The sequence below is a fragment of the Myripristis murdjan genome, chromosome 8, assembly GCF_902150065.1.
Source record: "Myripristis murdjan chromosome 8, fMyrMur1.1, whole genome shotgun sequence".
Classification (NCBI taxonomy): Eukaryota; Metazoa; Chordata; class Actinopteri; order Holocentriformes; family Holocentridae; genus Myripristis; species Myripristis murdjan.
This window is the reverse complement of record NC_043987.1, coordinates 25,450,945-25,471,597: the sequence shown is the minus strand read 5'-3', so window position 1 is coordinate 25,471,597 and position 20,653 is coordinate 25,450,945. Positions and strand designations below refer to the sequence as shown.

Sequence of the window (20,653 nt, the reverse complement as noted above, 5' to 3'; positions counted from 1 at the left end):
GGAGAGGCTCTGGCCAACGTTGAGATGAGGAACTACCTCACGTAGAAATGCATGAGACAAATCCACACTCACTTTTTTTTTTTACTCCACTGTGAAAAACAATTCGGCTCTTAAAAGTGCTTCCAACATGAGCGTTTAGGATTCCTCCACCTCACGTGCTCTTGTTGTTTTTTGTTTTTTTTTTTTTCCACATGAGCTGCAACTCCTGCCCTTGATATTGCACTGGCCTGGTGCCGCCGCCGCTGCCTCTTATCTCTGGGGCGACCGTGACACACTTCATCATGACACTCAAAGCAATCGTGCTCACCCATCACCTCCACGCCGCCCGTCGCCATGGCAACCAGCGATACGCCTCTGCTCTAAGCTCTAGAAACCCCCGCAGGACAAGATCGGCATCAGGGTCATTCAGGCCGATTACAGCCGCGATTTGTGTATCGAGACAGTCTCCAGATCAGAAAGAGCGCGTGCTACTTTCAAATTGGTGAGGTGGTTGAGGACTTTAGTCTCTTGCACCTTCAAATCCAGCGTCAGGATTCTTTCTAAATTTTGATTTGAAGCTGGGATGTCAGGAACAATCTTTGAAAAACTTTATCTGAAGCTTTAAAGTACTCCTGTGTGAGTCAGTCAGCTGCTAAAATACAGGAAGTCTGGGAGGAAAAAATGCTTCATATTTCTTTTGCTTTCATGTTACAGTAGTGTGAGTTTGGCAAATGGGTCACCAAGTGTGTCCACCTCAAATACCACAAATAAAACATAAAAAAAAATACTGATGCCATTCATTAAATGTGATATCCAGCCTTGCTACAGTTTGTTCAGTTGTGTAGCTGTCCTCGGCCTTTGCCAAAAACATGGACGAGGAGGTGGAGATGGAATGAACAACTCCAAGAATATACACCAAGACCTCTACAAAAGCTTCCAACAGCCACATCCTGCCTTTTTTAACAGTGGTTTGCCACCATGAGGCAGCGGCTGGGTTTTGTCAGATAACCCCAGGCTGTACTTTTTTGGGCAGAGACATCTGTCTCCCTGCGTGTATACCCTATACCATAGGGCCTTAGCAACATCGCGGCCAATGACGACATCTGGCAAAGAGCTAAAAAACCCCCCTCCCCTCGCACTGTATCCCCCTCCTCTCTTCCATACTGACCACAACCGCTGGGAGCAATCAGAGCGTCACGTCTGAGCTCTGCTGCAATAAGAGCCCACCCCCCTCTTCCCTCTTTCCTCTTTTCTTTCTCTCATTCTTCCCCTCTTGCTTTCCCGGTTGTTTTCAGAAGCAGCCCTCGGCGGTGCGGAGCTCCAGAAAACCGCAGGGCTCCAGCAGGCTCCTTGTCCCTCTCCACCCCCCAGCCTTGTCTGGGCAGAGGACTGCAATACTTGGAGCCCCTCAAGCTTCCCTGCGTCCCTCCCCCCCCCGCAGGCCCAGATGCGTATATTTAGCCCATCACGGCCTCTGTGTAATTAACAGATGAAAATTATAACTTTGAGACTTGAGGATGACGTCATTGTTCCCCTTGGCTGCGCTGGCTAGAGCCGGCACTGGCTGGAACTAGACCCAAGGGCGCATCTCGGCCGATGGGCCCAGCACCAGGCGGCGGTCCAACGGCTGGGTGTGGTGGAGCCAATACTGAGCCAGGATGGGGGGACTCACTGATGGAGAGAGAGAACCAGGGAGAGAGAAAAAGGGAGTGAACAGAGTCTGAGTGTTTAATAGGGCAAGCGAGATGGCCTTCCCGCCTGCCTCCAACACTCCTGGAGTTTCCATTTGAGGTCATCTGGTTTCCACATTCCTACCATGCACCAACGCTCACGCCGAGCTGGAGAAAGTCCTTCACTCTGCTCGGCTCACACTGACAGGATCATGCGGTCCAGCGGCTCTCAAAGTGGGGTCTGGGGACGCCCAACTATCCGTGAGGGAGCGGCCAGCACAACCAGGCGTCGTTTAATTTCACTCTAATTTAATTGACTGGAAATGACCCCAATTAGAGGATCTGTAAGAATAACCGTTCTAATCATAGGTTTCACTCTGACCACTGTCCTCCGCACATTCAGCGCAGAAGGCTTGTGTAATTCGGTACTAAATCAACAACAAAAATATCCTCTTGGGACAAAATTTAATCAAGTGGATATCTGTGGTGTGCCTATTTGGGAGTGTGGGACATGAAAACATCTGAGGAAAACTGAGCGCTTCTGGTACATGTCCTCATATACTCTCGAACATGGCCGCAACGTCTTTATACAACTCGATGAAGCGGAGCGGGGAAAACACGACTCGACGACTCGTTTTCTGTCGGCAGTTCTGACATTTCAAAGGTGGAGGTTTCATACCTGCCGGTGATCCTCTAGCACGTCCTGCCTTTCGTTCTCAGGTCACCGTTTTCCATCTGCACACTCATGACTCTGCAGGCTCACAGTGACCCTCTTTAAGTGCTGCAGAAGACACCACACAGACGGTGCCACGGGGGGAATAAACACACAGCCCACATGAACATCTACAGCATGAATCTGCTCCTGGCCAATTTAAAAAAAAGGCCCTGTTCAGACTTGGTTATAACAACCATCTCAGGTGATCGGAGACGCATCACATGGCATCATCGCCAGTGCATCTCCATTGACGTCCGGTGATCAACCTCAGATTTGTCAGAATTATCTCTCTCCTTTCGTTTCTTACTTTGAGTCCCCTGTACTTTACTCCGACTTCCACCCGTCTCTTCTTCCTCCTCAATGCTATATTCGATGCTGTCACTCTCTTCCCAATATTCTCCATCCATCTTTTTCTTATCCCTGATGCATTCACGAAGCAGCCGTGCCCCAACCTCTATATTTTTTTGCATTATCCAAATAGTCCAGTAATTTTAGGCCAAAATTGGGGTCAACCTAGGACAAACTGCAAGAGAAGCAAACTCAACTGATTTTGTATCCTCAGTTTGTCCTGAGTGAGGGGAAAAAAAGTCCCAAGGAATCCCATTGGTGGAAAGTTTTGAAAATCACCTATTTATGACCATATAATACCAAAAAACACTGTTTTTAACATACAGGGGAAAGGGGTTCAAAATTTTACTTTCAGATATCACTGTAAAAATTCACAAGTTGATTGCACACACAAAGACAAGAAAAAAAGTCAATTACAAGTTCTTTGAATTATTCTGTTTACACATGCATATCACACATTATCGGATTTGATATGCGCTAATTGGAATAAATGCCAGAACAGACATTTAAACAGTGAATTAAAAGTTACTATATATAGTAACCTTGAATTAAAAGGTTACTATATAACAGTGAATTAAAAGGTTACTATTTATATAGTAACCTTTTAATTCACTGTTTAAATATCTGTTCTGGCATTTATTCCTTATATTCCTTATTAGCGCATATCAAATCAGATAATGTGTGATATGCATGTGTAAACAGAATAATTCAAAGAACTTGTAATTGACTTTTTTTCTTGTCTTTGTGTGTGTAATCAACTTGTGAATTTTTATAGTGATATCTGAAAGTAAAATTTTGAACCCCTTTCCCCTGTGTGTTAAAAACAGTGTTTTTTGGTAATATGTGGTCATCAATAGGTGATTTTCAAAACTTTAAACCAGTGGGATTTCTTGGGACTTTTCCCCCTCACTCAGGATAAACTGAGGATCCAAAATCAGTTGAGTTTGCTTCTCTTGCAATTTGTCCTAGATTTTTTCATAAAATGACTAGACTAAAACAAGATACCACCACCACCTCCCTGCAAAACAAACTTGAACTTCATGCCAAAGGTCCACAGGGGTTACGGGCAGTCTTCTGATGTTGTCACGGATACATCGGGGCACATTAGCATTCACACTGCAAATCCTACGTGGCCCAATGCCTCCAAAGGTGGTTTGAGCGACTGCATGACCCCGTTCGTACGTACCACCCCGCGTGTCTGAGAAGGACGTAAAACCGAGTGTGAATGCGCTCTAAATCTCTTCCCAATCTGAACACTCCACATTCTTCTAATCTATTCAAATGTAGACTTTGGAAGCTTAAAATAACAAATGCATTCTGTCGTTTTTCCTTCGCCGGCACACGTGATGCCGAGAAAACAAAGACAGGCCTGAGCGACTTGAAAAGCGTGGGTCTGCCGGTCTGGACGTGAACTGTGCGTCTTACACTGTGGGAACTGATAAGCCGGGACGATCCAGAGATTACACACTGAACATTTCTGGCCATTGCCTACACCGCTCCCCCCCGCTCCCTCTCTCTCTTCCTCCCCCAGCAGGATGAAGATGGCACACAGATACTGTAGGCCCTCCTGGGCATGTTTTGAATACAGCAGGATCAGGCCTCGGTATCGTTTCATCTGCAGCAGGACGGCTCGCTCCTTCCTGTTGCTACACTGCAGACGGTGCAGCCCGGCAGCACGGGAGGACATCTGTAGGGGACAGAGATACTGGTGTGTGTGTGTGTGTGTGTGTATGTGTTTTCACTGTTTTCTACGCATCCCAAAGGGTTTGCCCTTTCCGCGTGTAATGTGATGACGAGATCCATATGCCAAGCCGATGCCAACGGCGCTGTCTGTGTCTTTAGCCTCTGTCACTCCGCATTAGTGGCCTTTTCCCGCAGGGAGGGGGGAGGATCCTCTGCGGGCACAAGATGGAGGCCGGCCGGCCGGCGGGCTGGCTGGGCGAGGTGAGGTGTTTCCCCTTGAGGAGTCGGCCATCCTCTGCTGTGCCATGTCTTGTTCCACTCCAGCGAAAAAGAGAAAGGTCAGATTTGCGACCAGAAGCGGTAATGAGGCTTTATCTAGTCTCTCTGTTTAGGATTCCCTACAGGAAGACGGCCAAGGACTGTGACTGTTGACATGGGAGTCACACACACACATATGGTCTCACTCTGCTGCTTAGATGAAAGGCACACTGGTGCCGCTTGGAGCAAAGAAGATCATAAATATAAACACACTGCTTCACCCAGTTAATTTTCGAGTGTGCGCTGTAAACTCTGGTAAAGAGGGAGAGTGTGTATGTGCGTGCATGTGTGCGTGCCTGCATGTGTGCGTGTGTGTGTGTTCTTCAAACTTATCCCACAGCCTGCGGAGGAATCGCTCTCAAACAGACCTTTTATGGCACAAATCTGTGCTTATCTGTCTTTATGGCTGATGCTTTGTACCTGGAGACAAGAGACGTCTGAGTACAAGGACAACAAAACAAGAAGTGCTGAGTTAGACTGTCTATGGGTGGACATTCAGGCAAGGCTTGATGAAAAAAAAAAAAAAAAAACACCCACAGCCACACAAAAACGCCAGCTTGAAACATGTGGGTATCCAGTGATGTCTGAGGGGAGATGACCAAAGAAGGAAGCAGGGGAGAGATCAAAGCAGATAGCTGCGGTGCTCCTCTCCGAGTCAAATCACAGAGGGGAGAGACGCAGCATGCACACGGGCGAGGAGGAAAAAAGGAGATAAAAACAGACCGGGGGGAAAGGAGAAAACAAGAAAACTGGAATTTGTGAAAGATTGGGGTGGAAAAACAAAAATGAGGAGGAGGCGGAGGAGGAGGAGAGACGGACCGAGGAACAACAACCTCGACAACAAGGACGCTGACACACACACACACACACACAGAGGAAATCGAGCCAGGAAGCCAGGAGGAAAGAGACAGATAGAGAGATAGGCGAGAGAGAGAGAGAGAGAGCAGTTCAGCGCGCCCAGAGCGGCTGCATTTGCATGAACGCCGTATTTTAACATCCCGCTAATTCCGGCTAATATCCTGGTTAAGCCGTTATTCAGGATAAGCTGTTTATGTGCACCTTTGATAACCCGCTTTTGAGTTTTAATGTACCCACGAATTAACAGCACCTCTGCCTCTTAGCAAGTAGCTCAGTAAGCAAGTTATGACTGCACATCTTGCAATATCATATTTTAATTGCTTTCCGCCAAAGGCTTTATTTTCTGGCGACTGTCTTCGGTAAATCGCTCACGCAGTGCCCTCTGAACTGAATATAATGTCTTACATAATAGAAGCAGAACTCAGTTTAGTGTAACCTGGAGTTACCGCCGTGTTTTGACCTGATAGTTCTGCAAAACTGAGCTCATGCACGCTGTAAAAACTGCGATAATATGTTTGCATGAGTCATATCGTGTGTGCAATATCCAGGTGCCTCAGCCGCTGGCATTTAGGCTCCATGTGCCATCCCATAATCAGTCAATCAAGTTGATTTGTCCCATGTCATCATATAAAGTGCAATCCCAGTGAAATGTAATGAATAAATGAGGAAAATAAATGAAAAACCTGAATATTCTATATATTATGGAAAATCCTACCAACGACATGGAGAGATACAGTGCAGCCCCACTTTCAATCGACGTCTAATTTGCATTTCCCCCTCTCATTCTGCTCCGTGCGCCACATTCATTAACCTTTAATAACATTTAGGACCTCATGGTTGTTTCGAAAATGCAAATAACTGCAGTCCTGGCGAACAAAGGCATCCTAAAGGAGAAGACGTGGCAGATGTAACAATAAAAATTTGTAACGTGCCATGTTTATTTACCGTCTGAGACTTTTGTTTCCTCCTGTGGGTGTCAGATAAGTGATAAGTGATGATAAGTGTCATAAAATGCATGTTTTGATGACTTGTGCGGTGAAATAACGATTTAATATGTATAACTTGGACACAACTGAAGGGTTAATGTTTACCGGATCATGCAGCTTCGGTAGTTTTCGAGTCTGTGGAAGTGTTTTTTCTGTAAAGGATAGGTTGTTCCACACAGAGGATAATGAGCTCTGCTATCTCCAGCTACATTCACTGTGTCCCAGCACCGAGGCGGTAAATAAAGGCAAAGAGAAGAACAGCCTGGACTATTGGCTGTGGCATAATACGCTCCTTAAAGATATATTAGTGTGCATGTAAACACAGCCAGTGTTGTTTTGCAGCAGCAGGCCTGTCTCCTCTGCGGCCTCAGGAAAGCCACAGCGCCATATCTCTTCCCAGCATCCACAGCTCCTCATTAGCTCCCCTGATTATCTCGGCCCCGCGCTTTGGCCGGCCCGTCAAAACAGGCACACGCACACCCCTCCCCCCCCCCGCCCGCCCGCTCCAGTTCATAAACAGAAAGAAAGTATTGGTGGATGTGTATTTTTGAGGCTGCGCTTGAGTTGGGGATCGGGCTTGTGGACGTTTAGGGAAGTAACTGCAGGGGAGCAGTGATGCTGCGGTGATCGAGGTCAGTGAGTCAGCTCGCTAACCCCCCCCCCCCCGATGAAACAGCAGTCACTCGCTGTGTCTAAACTGCACTTCACAGTTGATCGACTTCCAACCGGCGTTTTTAATGGGGGTTAGCTGGCCTAGTGCCATATATGCAAGCCAAGAGGAACCTCCCTGATCTGGCTTGTACAGTAACGTGCACTGAGCACACATCGTTAAAGAGCTGGCCGTAAACAAAGCAGCAGTGAACTACAGCCAGCTCTTCTTCTACTTCTTCTTCTTCTTCTTCTTCTGCAGCACTGCGGCTTTTTGGCCAAAGTGCAAAAGCAGAGCATGTCATGATTCTCTCAGAACAAGCTGATTATGTACTTAAACTTCCTGAGAGAAACTTTAGCGACACATTACTTGAAATAGAGCTCATAAGGCAGACTAAGCACATTGTGAATGCATGACAATGACTAAATTCAGAGCTTGAATGCCTCATGCAACTCTATGTTTGATTGCATATTAAAACGACTGTAATTTTCTGATGTGAATCTCTTGATGGTGACATTTTAAGAAAAAACTTACTGCATCTGTGCTTCTCCTTGTAATGTATCACAATGAGCTGCAAGGAAATGTAACTGAAATTTATTTATTTTTTTTTTAAACATATACAATAGATTTTGTGTTCGTGGCTTGGCAAGAAAGTGAGAAATTCTTCTGCAAATCCTGGTGTGATGATAAATCCTACGAAAAGAATGTATTTTTTTTTTTTTTTTTTTTTTTTGGAGAGCAGCAGTATTAACAGGATCTCCTGGTCATCAAAGAGCAAGAACATGATGTGAGTAAACACTCTTGGTTCAGACTGGAACATCATGAAATTTGGCAGTTCCTCTGTTTGCTATGAGGGGAGCTGCACCTGCTTTCTTTTTTTACTCTTTCACTTTTTTTTTTTTCTTTTGCTCACAGTGTTTGGCTGTCACTCTGCCATCATTCTCTCCCCATGACTCATCAGGGTTTTCTCTATTTTGTTATCTTCTGCCCTCCCTCCTCTTCTTCTCTCTCTTTCTCCTCTCTCTTGTCACATTCCAGTGGATTGCCGGCTGTTCATAAAAGCCTGGGCAGGAGGGCCGCCTGCACATCTGACTGGAGAAAGACACGGTGCACTGTTTGGCTCACTGCACACACACACACACATGCATTCACATAGAGTACGCATACCTAAGATGCACGTTCTCATCTTTACTCTTCTCCTGTAAAAACATGTACATGATGACACAAAAAGATAAAAATGCGGTGCATAGTTGATGTCATACACATGGGACAGACCAAAACAAGGCAGTCCCATCATCTGAATGGAGATCAGTCAAATCGCTGCCCCCTACTTAACCCCCGTGGCCCCTGCTACACACACTGACAGGGGTTCCCTCCTGCCTCTTTAGCCCCTCTTTGCTGGGGGCCAAGTGTGTGACGAGGGGGCCCCTAACCTCTGAACCTTGACCTTCGCCTCGGGGCCCTGCCTCCCTGGCTGCAGGCCGATCCCGCAGACAGATAGAAACACAAAGAGTCAAGTCTGCATTTCAGAGCAAGATGCGACCTGTTCCTCCATTCCTCGTACGTGCCGTCGCGATAAAGCCCCTCGTGGGCTCGCATTTTCCTGCCCGAAAAACAGCAGACAGGCTGGAAGGCTATATATCAACACACTCTCTCTCTCTCGAATACACACTCATATGCACACACAGGCACGAACACAAAGAGGCACTGACGCAGCCCAGACCATCAACAGCCCTGAGTGTAATTAGCTCTCATCTGTTTCTGAGAGAGAGAGAGGCTTTGTTTCACACCGAGCCACCCAGCGCCTGGGAATCAGACGCCACATGAAACGCACAGCCGGCCCGGGACACGGCGGCGGACGGGTGCTCCCCGTGTGAGAGGAACCCGCCCGGATCACAGATCTGACACTCCTTCTGCACAGGTCAAACCTCTAGGACAGCTAAGATTGGAAGGACACTCCCTATTAGGCCACGGCGATACATCAGTATAACATCATCATCATGGTGGGGGGGGATTACGATGAAGGAGCTTATGGTCTAGCTATTACGTGCCTCTGTCTGCTGCCATCATTGCATCCACGTTATTAATAACTGTTAATCAAAAAGTCGATCTTATGAGAGAAACGTCATCCCCACCATTTTTCACAGCAGCCATTTGGATCTGAAATAGCAGGGTAAAGGTAAACACAGGCACTACTCATGTCAAAGTGGTCAATATTGAGCGCTGGTCTATGTGGAACTGAAGAGTATTCCTTGAATGGGACAAAGGAGAAAATGTGGAACGAGAAAAGAAGGAGAGGGAGGGAGATAGTGACTGCCGGACTGAGTGAAAAGGGATCAATAAAGAGCCATTAGCAGCAGAAACACGCCTGCTTCGGGCTGCAGAAATGCACTCGAGCCGCCGCGCCCCTCTTGCCACGGTAAACAAGGTCAATGATGACTGATGTCCTTCGCCCACCTACACTCAGCCTGCGCCGTGTTTGCACAGCATCAAGGACTTCCTCGTGCAAACATAAATCCTAACGTTCCCGCGGTGACAGCGTGAGGAAGGGGGGGGCCGATGCAAAGCAACACCACAAAGAAACTCTTGTCGCGCAGAAATAAACGGACACTCTGAAAGTTTGGCACGGCCTCACTGTCAAAGGCAAGTGCCTGAATGCATCGGCGTGCAGCAAAATACCGGCATGCACCTGTGTGCGAGTTACAATGTTGTAAATGCGCGTAACTCTGCACGGCGTAAACAGGCCGGAGCGCCAATATTTGTGGATATTTGTGAACACCTGTGCTCGGCTATGTGTGCGAGAGTGATTAAAGTGTGTCAACACCGACACACACACACTTCAGGGTAATGATTGCAGAGGCGAGGTGTGTGAGGGTGTGTGTGTGTGTGAGTTGCTGTGCAGCGAGCTAGGCGCAGCTGTCGTCTGGAGGCCCCAGGGTTGAGGAATGCAACGGGGGTGATGGTGTCAGGGTTTGGGGGTGTTAAGGTGTGAGCGACGTCGCAGTGGTGTTAACAGACTGGTGCGGGACACTCTGTAATGGAGACTTTACTGTCACGTCGCCCCACCCAGCACCCCGACGCCCCGCCGGACAAAGTGTACCACTGGAAGATGCATGAAAATGGGAAAGGGAGTCACATCTCCTGGCTTCTGTTTGCTCCCTAAAAAATTACTAACGGCTATGAAATCACAACACCGAGGCTGGGATGACACAAGGATTCACCAAAATTTTGAAAATGGCACCAATACTACTTTTTTTTTTAAGACTGAGTAGTATTGACTTGATCCCTCAGTGCGGCCTGTATCTTTAAATGCAGAGACACTTCAAGTTGCAGTCATGCTTACAGAACTGTAAATCAAATTGAGAGCACATAATCCGACCATTGTGTTTATCGGTGCGGCGGGACATTTTGTACCGTGCCACTTATGTGAAATCAGCATGTTGCTGGGCTGCTGTCTTGTTTACTTGAAGGCTTACAGGCCGGAGCTGCACTTTAAATTTCTGTTTGCATGTTGATGTTTATTAAAACGTTTTTTAAGTAAAAGGAGGTGTGGTGAATGGGAGGCCTGTTTTTGACCTGATAGGTAGATCAGGTATACAAATCATGGTATTTCTCTGGTATTGTGAAAATTCTGGTAATTGTGAGCTCCCTACACCGAAGTACAGGCTGTGCTCCGTGCCAGCTACTGTACGTAGTGAAGGCATCGGCGAGTGATCACACAAGAGGCTCTTCTCTCTTCTCTGCAGTGTTGTAATGCAGCCGTTTTTCATTTCGCGTCGCCTTGACCAGGAAATGATGGCGGAACAGCTGACTCGACAGGCCCCTGCGGTCTGAGCGCTGCAACCCGGCCGGTCTCAGGTGCTCGTCCTGTGATCAGCTGCATCAGCCCGGCCTCTGAGGAGGTTTTCGGCAGCGCTACAGGAATATCAGACGGCTCCTGGGTCAGCTGTAGCCAAAACCTCCAAGTCGGGGCCTTGATATTGTTACAGCTGATCCTGCGTAAGCAACAATCGACAAGCCTCAGGGGTAAAGGTGGTAAAGGCACAGTGCAGTTCCAGAGTATTTCAGGGAATGAAATACTCTGTCATCAGTAGTGTGTGTGTGTGTGTGTGTGTGTGTGTCTTCTCTGAACACAAACACTAAGCGATTGCAGGCATCAACGCAGCACAAACAAACACAAACACAGGCAAACCGGTCCAATCCGCAGGAACACACGAGCAGCTGTACAAATCGACTGGCGCGGCTCACACTTTCATTAAAAGCGCTCTCATATTTCCCTGTTGTCAATACACTCTGGCATCACGCGGCACAATGCGGCATCCGACGTTAATGGCGCTGCCCGGGCTGCCCCTGTGCCCCGCCCTGCTGTCCATCTCCTCTCCACGGCCACAGCTCTATTGATCCGACTGCACTGCAACACCGCTAACAACATCAAACCAGTCCCACCGGACGTCACCACAACGGCCCTGCTCTCACAGCCACGTCCATCCCCTCCCTCTGCACTGTAAGACATTTTTACATGGCGTTCCCTATTTACCAAGAAAACAGCTATCAAATTCTGGAGTAACTGTGCATCTCATTTTTTTGTTGTTGTTGTTGTTGTTGTTGTTATAATTTTCTCTGATTGAACCAGGATTCAATCAGAGGCCAATCACAACCCACAGGGGAGAACGGAGGAAGCACGAGGGTTGGGCTCTCTGCTCTCGCTCTTTTATGCAAACATATTCTGACCAGCGCGGGCCATGCAAGGCAGCTGGTTACGATTCAGCTGACTTCTTCTGACGGCATTAGTCTAAAAGATGTTGGACGTAGGGCTGGGTGATACGGACAAAATCAAATATCACAATGTTTTTGACCTCGATCGGTATCGATATCGTGGGTGTGACTGCTGGTGTGTTCACAAAATGTTTACACAAGGGATTTTTGATAAACAATCATTAGTAATGTGGATATGATGAGCAAACAGGTAGAGACATATTATAACAGAACAACTGGAGCAGTCTTATCAGTTCATGAATTGCACCCCTTTACTGTTACTGTTAAGCCTCCAAAACTAGGCAGTGATACACATGCCATATCACAATATCTTAAATCCCAGATGATATCTAACTTCATATCACAATATTGATATAGCATTGATATATATTGTCTAGCCCTGGCTGGATGTTTCTGTTTAATATTTGTATCAGTAAGTGCAATTACAGTGATTTTTGCAGTCTTTGCACTTAAAGTACTTACTTAATTTAACACTGAATTTTGTTCCAGACTTATTTAACTTGTATTTGATTGAAAAAAACAGCTGACAAGATGAACAGATGCAGAGTATAATGTGTGCAGGTCATTTTGATTACACCCATATTTATATACATAAAACATTTACTTTGAGATTCCAGAGGAGGAATTTAGAAAATCACAACGTAAAATAAATCAATTTTTGGAGATGTTCGGCTGGTGATGGGTTTGGTGAACTCTATCTTCCTCCATCGGCGCCGTTGAAATATCACAATACTTTTGACGGGACGATATTGCAATATCAAATTCTGGATATCATCCAAGCCAAGCGACAGAACACCATGACTATCACTACTGTGCATTCCTTCCTCAGGCCAAAGATGAGCGAGATGAAGTGAGGAGAAAGGCCTGGCTACATGAGAGGTGGGTGTTGGCTGACACACGGGGGGCAAAGGTCAGGTATGACACGGGTCAGGGACTGAGGAGAGAGGAGTCGGGGTCAGCAGAGGGGCCGAAGTGAGAGCAGCTCCTTTCTGTAACCAGAGACACAGAACTGTTAAACCAGAGAGGCACGCCGGCAGGTTACTGCAGACACTTCACCCTGATTTTTACGGGTTATTGTTAATTAAAAAGCGAGTTTTATAGGTGCATATGCCTGCTGTTACGCATTTACTACAGTGGGCTTTTATTACATGGCTGCTGAAAAGATAAAAAGTGAATTCAGTGTGTGTTTGAAGGGCCACACAGTTCTGTCACACCAAAAAAAATGGCCAGGGAGCTTCAATTAAAGTGTGACCGCAGAGGAGAAAAAGCTATTCTTTGCTGGAGGGAACAAACTTAACCACAGCAGATAAGGAGAGACACTCTGCAAAAGAAAGCTAACAAGAGCAAAGGTGGCACGGAAAATGGGAGAAATGCATGCAAAACGAGGCGCATTCCAGTTACACGGCGTGTTTCACAGAGACTGAACGCTCTGCAACAGGAGAGCGAAGGGGGGAGCTGAGGCTGATAAGCTGCGAGTGACGTTGCAACACACCGTACGGTCCAAACACACAGGGCAGACCACACAACAAACAGGAGAGACTCAGGCAAACATAACCCCGTAACCCTGTCAGGCACACACACACACTCACACACACACACACACACACTACTCCTGATTCATGAAGTTCATTTTCATCTTGGACTAGTCTGGTTTCTATTAAAGGCATTAGCTGCTGTATGTGCACATTACAGTGTAAGCACAATGCAGAACTTTGTAATACGCTTCATTTCTGTAAACCAGCAGCTATTTTAATTCCAGCAGAGATGAAAATCTGCAAAAGACAAACTTACATGCCAAATTAGAGCGGTGATTATCAATCTTAAACAAATAATCAGTTATCTGGCCACTTCCCAGACACACACACACACACACACACACGCCCAAGCAGAGCCGAGGAGCCTCAGAGGTTAAATCAAAGCAGATCCAGAGCCAGACCTCTGCAGAGATGACACACAAACAGCACCGGGCCACTGCCAATCCAGATGCCTCCTCCAAACACACAAGGAGACAGACCACCGCCTGCGTGCACATCAAAGGGAGGCAACCTCTCTTACCTCATGACCCAGCTATGACACATCAGGGCAGCAATGTACTGACTCCATGAGGCGGTGACTCACCCGGAGGAATTTAATGTACAGCGCATATACCTTTTTTCTCAACACGGCTTTGAGCAGAGCAAACACCGCTCTGTGTTCTTTTGGCGTTAAAGCATCAAAAAGCCTTTAACAGGCTCAATTACACGGCGCTGCTGCTCACCCTGCCTTGAAGGATGTAGTAGAGGGTAACCTCGCCTAATCTCAGTTTACCCAGCTTCCCATTTGCAGATTTACACATTATTAATCACTTTAGGCTAATATAGATCTTTATGAACTTATTTCATAGTATAAAACTGGTGGAGGAATATGATAAGGTGCAGTTTTTTCATCTTTACACAAATGGAGAGAGGGTGATTAAAGTTTTTCTGACAAAATACAAGTGATTTTATTTATACTGGCGGTTGCAATGTCTTTTTGTCATGATGATCCCCAACCATGAAGTCTTTTGCCTTTGCCACCTCTTTGCTGATTAAATCACTGATTAAGAGAGCGCCACATTCCCGAGCCGCAGCAATGACAGCTTAATAAAAGACGCGTATACTGAAAGCAGCGGACTGCCAAGTGATGGACGCCTGTCAGCAAAGACGTGAGCTCGGCAGATCTCATTAAAAGGAGCTGATACGCCAATTCATTCCCTCAGCGAGTCACCTATTTGTCTATTTGTTGATTCATAACGATGACAGCAGTGCAGAAGTCATCGATGCGGTGCAAAAAAACAAACAAACAAAAAACAAACAAATAAATAAAAGTACCATCCCGATTTGGGACGTCCTGTCCGGTTTGACAGCCTGTCCCTCCTCCAGATGCAGCGAGGGGAGGCTGACAAAAGACTTGAACCCAGTCGGGCGTGAAATATGACCGGATCAGTTTTGAGAGGAAGCGGCTATACATTCACGGCGCTGAAAAACGCCGCAGGGGGGGGGGGGGGGGGGGGGGACGGGGGGACATAATGATCAAACACTTGATTTTGTGCATCATGTTGCTGTGTATGTGTCTCTCTCTCTGTGTTTGTGTGTGTGTGGCTCTGTTTGTGTGTGTGTGTGTGTACAGTAGCTATGTAAACTAGTGTTAATCCTCTTAGGAAATCACGCTCTCTGACCAGACCCATAGCGCGGCTCAAACTCTCCAATACAACAATGTCCGCTGCTGTCCAGGTACCGCGGACGGCCAAATTAATGAAAGACGGCGGCAAGAGCAGCGCTGCCTGTCAAGCCAATTCACTTACTTGGTTCTCAGAGTAGGGTGGTATTCCAACAAGGCAAAAAGCAACTCCATTCATTGGATAGCTGAGACTGTTGAGCTGCAACAAGGACGGGAGGATTTGCTGCTGCAAAGGCGGCACTGGAGGCGGACGAGGGGGTCTGTGAATAAAAGTGCTCTGCCCGAGACAAACTTATATATTCTACAGTTATCCGGCTTCCTTCCTCCTGAAAATCCCTCTCTTTCCCCGTTGTTTCGGGCTGCTCGGTGCGCTCCCCCCTCCTCCTCCTCTTCCGCCAGACCGCATCAGTTGTGTGTAACTAAATCCTTCTGGTCGGCCTGCCTGGAAACTCTACAGCGGCGTCAAGTCACCAGACAAAACACCAGATCATATCCGTTTTAGCTTTCAAAATAAAAGAGGGGAAAAAAACTTGGCATCGAAAGGGATCAAAACTTTTGCGCGCACCGGTACAGAGCGACAAAAACACCGGAATCCAGTTTCATTTGTTTCCTTATTCTTCCCTTTGATGTTCATGTTGTGGCCAAATTTAGACAATCGCCTCAAATGTTGACTGTATTTTTTTTTCTTTTCTTGGGAATGGGCATCAAATTGTATCGCAAACTATGTGAGTCCAAAAATAAATGAGCTCATCCTGATTTACGGGATTGTTAAAAAAAAAAAAAAACAGAAAAAAAAAACAGAAAATGACTGACAGGCTGTATAAGTAAACATCTTATCAGTGGTGCATTCAATTCTCCTGTGTAAGTTTAGTGACCCCTTTTCAAACTGAACAAATATTTGAAATAACTTGCAAGACAAGATTGCCAGATTTTTGTGGGGGAAATAATACATTTTCATAAATTTTAAAGACGCCTTTGTTGAGAAGGGTTTTATTTGGGGGAGTGTGGCCGGAAGTAGTATCTGTGTACTCTGACTGACTTGACACCGACGAAGTGAACGGAGACCCAACTGGATGAGGGTGCGTTAGGTAAATCTCTGCGCTCCGCCCTGCGAGCTCACAGCCCCTCCATTAGGATGCAGCCTGGCTGTTGTGCGGGGGCCGCGGGCTCCCTCTGGCTGTGCCAAAACAGGTTGTGTTTCAGGTGTTTGAGGGGTGATTCATGCCACAGAGGAAAAACTAATTAAGTTATAAAAAAAAAAAAAAAAAAAAAGAAAAAAAGAAAAGAAAAGAAAAAGAAAAAAAAAGAAAAGAAAAGAAAAAGAAAAAGTGGTTAGACAGGAAAAAGAACTGGGGGAAAAAGAAAGACTGCAGTAAATGTGGGCAACAGAGAACAAGTATAGGAATTGTCATTTTAAAAAACAATTATAACCAGATTCTACGACTGGACTTGGAAGTGTAGTCATATGAGAAATAAACCTGCAATTTATTTGACTATGTATAAGGGTTATTTGTAAAAATCTTTATGAAATAGAGTAAATATGCCACAGTTGCATGTGAGGGTGTATACTTTGTTGTGAATGATTTTGCCACCCGACTGGTTAGGTCTTATTTCACAGGATTGTGGTCTGGCCAGGTGTCATAGATATGAGTAAGCTCCCTATTGCTTACTGGCTCATATCTGATAAGTTTAAATCTGCAATCATTCAAACTTGCACGCGGCTGAAATTAGCCTCGTTTGGCTTGCGCTGGGCTGCTGGACAGGCTCCTGAGGTTTTGAGACCAGTAACCACGACAACCGACGCACACTTTGGACAAAAAAACACCAGTCGGCATTATATAAAGTGTGTTTTGTGATACAGTTGAATCCCTGTCCTGTCAAAGTTCAAACAGCAGAGGATATTGTGGTTTATAAAGGGATTTTCCATGCCTGTCCCACTGACTTCAGCAGTAGTGGCACTAATGTTCTTCACATGATCCTTGTATTATACATGTGTTATATAGCAGCAACCCCCACAACAGCTTTATATACTTCATATTTTTCTGACGGTATCCACACGCTTGTCAAAACGATATGCATCAGATGTAATTTATACAGAATAAAGACTGTGGCAGCTCTGACGACACTAACGGAACCGCTTGTCCTGCTTCTCCTTTTCTGTGACGGTAATCACCCCCCATAATTGGCTTGATAGGCCTATGCAATACCATGCTTATTAATTTGGAAACCATGACTCATGCCCAAGGACACTAAAAAAAGGCGTTTGTGCCACTGATGAGCTGACAGACATGGTGAAACAAAAAAAAAAAAAAAAAAAGACCAAACAGCTGAAGGGTAGGATATAGATGTCCATAAGTAGGTGAGACAGCACCGGGCTTTAGGTAGTGACAGATTGGGAGACAACTTCCCAACTCCAAATTCCTCCCACACCCAGCCAGATAATAATTCATGCATGCTCGGAAAAGTGTTGACAGAGCTGTATTTTTAGCCTGTTAGGGTTGCAGATGAATACCACCCATGTGAATCAAAAGACACACAGTCAGGGGAAGTTTACTCATCAATCTAACAGGAAGGCCGGTCCGCTGCCAAGAAATTACAGCACATGATATAAAGCTACAGCTCCATCTCGGCTGTGGCATAATGTACGATGGGGCCTCCAGCGTTAACCATGTAAACATTAAGCCTCATCATGGCTGCCTGTGGTGCAGCACAAAAGGTGTACGGGTGAAAATGAAGCAAGAGGAGGCAGAGGGAAAAGGTGGAGGAGTGTGTTGGTGGTGCAGACGGTGCAGGGAATATGGAGACGTGGCATTTGCCTCAGCCAATGTGAAGGCTCAAAGCTGGGGGCCCATGTGGCTACTATTACTCGGGAGTGCAGCGAAGGGGAGAGGGCTGCAAGTAGCAGAGCAGGGAAAGACAGCCACTTCAAAGCCCGTCTGCCTTTGGGGAAACAGACTGGAGTCATAGGGAAAAAGAAGCTTACGGGGGCTTCCCACGCCAAGAGCTGCAGCTGCCAGCTCAGCCTTCATCTGTAGCCGTCTCTTCTGTCTGCTCACTTCCCAGCCCGCAGCCCTCCGCTCTGCATCCACCTTGAGATGCACCACCCTGCCGGTCGGGGGGCTTAACAAAAGGACCATCTTTGAAAGTCCTACGGCGAGTGACCTTCACTCAACTCCAACTCGGCCCCGTTTGAAACGGATGATCACCGTGTGAATCCCAAAGCCGCGACCCCCGAGCCATTCAGCTTGTTGCCAAAGCAGTTTCAGGCCAGTTTCAAATCCACCGAAGCAGAGTGAGAGCCCAGAGAGACTTAGTGCCGGGATCCTCGTCTTAAGGTGGGAGAGCTGGGCAGATGGTGCCGTCTGGGAGGGTCGGTCACGTGGACCGTGAGCGAGGGGAAGGTGGGGGGAGGGCACCGCAAAGGAGCAGAGGGTGGGAGGCCATGGAGGTGGCCGATGGGGGGTCAAGGAGCGTGAGGGCCGTCACAGCTGGTGAGCCGAGATGCTGTCTGCCCCCTCTGACCTGGGATCTGGTTCTATCTCTGCAGCTTCTCTCCCTCTCTCTCTCTCTCTCTCTCTCTCTGTCTGAGCCTACAGTCCATGTGTTTTCTATTCCACCAGACACACAGATAAATCACTCTAAGCTCGGACACCGGCAAGAATGATCCAATGCTAGCTCGCCCCTCCTGTGTTTGGGTTTCTCCATATCTTCTCCCTGATTGCACGCAGATATGCACACACACGCACACGCACACATGCATCAACTACACATCAACTTGCCTGACAGGCCAGCAAAATGGCTCCTCTATTATTGATGACTCGTGAGTGGAGACTGAGAGAAAGAGACGGGGGGGAAAAAAAGCGAGAAGGAACTTTCTGGGTTGTAAATCTCATATCTCTGCAGGAGGCAAATTTTTAAGGGGTGTATTTTAAAACTCGGGAAACAACTTCTGAATCCATACACAGCCTAAAGAAGTGTTCTTGTTTTGTATAGTCTGTGCTGCATGCTGTTGGGTGATGACTTACAGGGTGTGTGTGTGTGTGCAGGGACTCAGCCCCAGTCAGCCCTCTCCTCCTCCTCCTCCTCCTCCTCCTACTCTTCCTTCCCGCCCTGTTTCTCTGGGTCAGTCTGAGTCACTGACACACAGCCTGAGGCGCTGGGGACTGTGCCCGTGATTGACTGAGCGAAGACCCCATGTGACGCTGATGTGAGACGACACGCCCTTATCTCTTTCCTTCGTGCGAGCGGGGAGCGTCGAGAAACTGTGGGAGGCCTTCTGGTCATTACATAATAACACGACGCACAGCCTAGCACATCGTAGGGCAAACCCATAAACAGCCCATCATCCCATTTACTCGCTCGACCGCGCCCCGATTCAACACACCCCAACCCCCCCCCCCAACTGGCTCAGCAAGTGGCCCTTCCCTGGGCGGGACCGCAGCATTAACGAGATTTTAGCTCTATTTTATTCGTTAAGGCTGTGTCGGGAGGTGGAGGTGGAGGTGGAGGTGGCGGGGGGGGGGTGATCCATGCCATCCTACATGCCATTCTAGGCCACTTCACAGTGCCATGCACGCGTACCCACGGCCACGCTGCGATTAATTCTGGTCACTCCATCTACCCCTGATATCCCTTAACTCCCCGCTTCGGTTTCAGCCCCTTCGCAGTCAGCTTTGACCCCCCTCGGAGCTTTCTTCCCCCTCATTCTTTCATATCTCCTCTGTTTCACTCCACTTCCCTCAAGTTATTCAGTCTGCCCTTTCAGGAGATGTCCGACACCCCCCCCCCACCCCCCACCCCTTTGCACACACATACTTTCGGTCTGAGGAGCTTTGTTGCCAGATCTTTTCAGCATCATTCACCGTGAGCCTCGGCGGAGTCTATAGCGGTCCATTTGGACACACTGCCTCTCTGTCAGGCCGGCCACCCTATCCACCCTATCCCTCGAAGGCCTCTATTTGATACAGTTACATTTAATGGCGGGTGTCTGGGCCGTATCTCTCGCCGCTAAGAGCTTAAATGGACACAACGCGCAAGCCCTGCCAAGCCATCTCCCTCTCTCCTCTCCCAGCTGATCTAATAGACAGAGTAACCTTCTCCCTGACCTCGTCTCAAATGTAATAACGCTCGCCGATTATCGCCGTCTTGGCCTGATAGTGCGAAACGTGTCCAGCTAGAGTTGCAAGAAGACAGTTGGAGCCGTGAGCGGGAGAAATGTGTAACTGCCAGTATGAGCTTACGGGAATATCTGCGTTGATAAGGCAAGTATGTTAACATATGGTCGAGCTTAAGGAGTCATGCTCAGCTGTTTATTACTGGGGATATATGTGCACACACAAGTATGCACAACTGTACGCGTACGATAGAGATATGGAGATTATCGATGAGTGAGAAAGAGGTGTGGATATTTCTGGATGTGAATGAGATGTAGATATGCGGTTCGGGCTGCTGTACATCTCGCACGGCGGCTGCC

The 20,653-nt window shown here is 47.3% G+C and overlaps 1 protein-coding gene across 2 annotated transcripts in view; it reads right to left on the bottom strand.

Annotated features, from left to right (window-relative positions):
* Nucleotides 1–20,653, bottom strand: part of arhgap23a (Rho GTPase activating protein 23a) — a 76,335-nt gene that overhangs the window by 45,093 nt on the left and 10,589 nt on the right. The window contains exon 1 of one of the 2 annotated variants that reach the window (XM_030056955.1): nt 15,305–15,564. The exons of the other annotated variant lie outside the window; for it this stretch is intronic. Within the exon in view, the coding sequence (XP_029912815.1) occupies nt 15,305–15,358 (54 nt within the window). The 5' untranslated portion in view covers nt 15,359–15,564. Of the gene's footprint in view, nt 1–15,304; nt 15,565–20,653 lie in introns of those variants that run through there. 2 annotated transcript variants of the gene reach the window in all.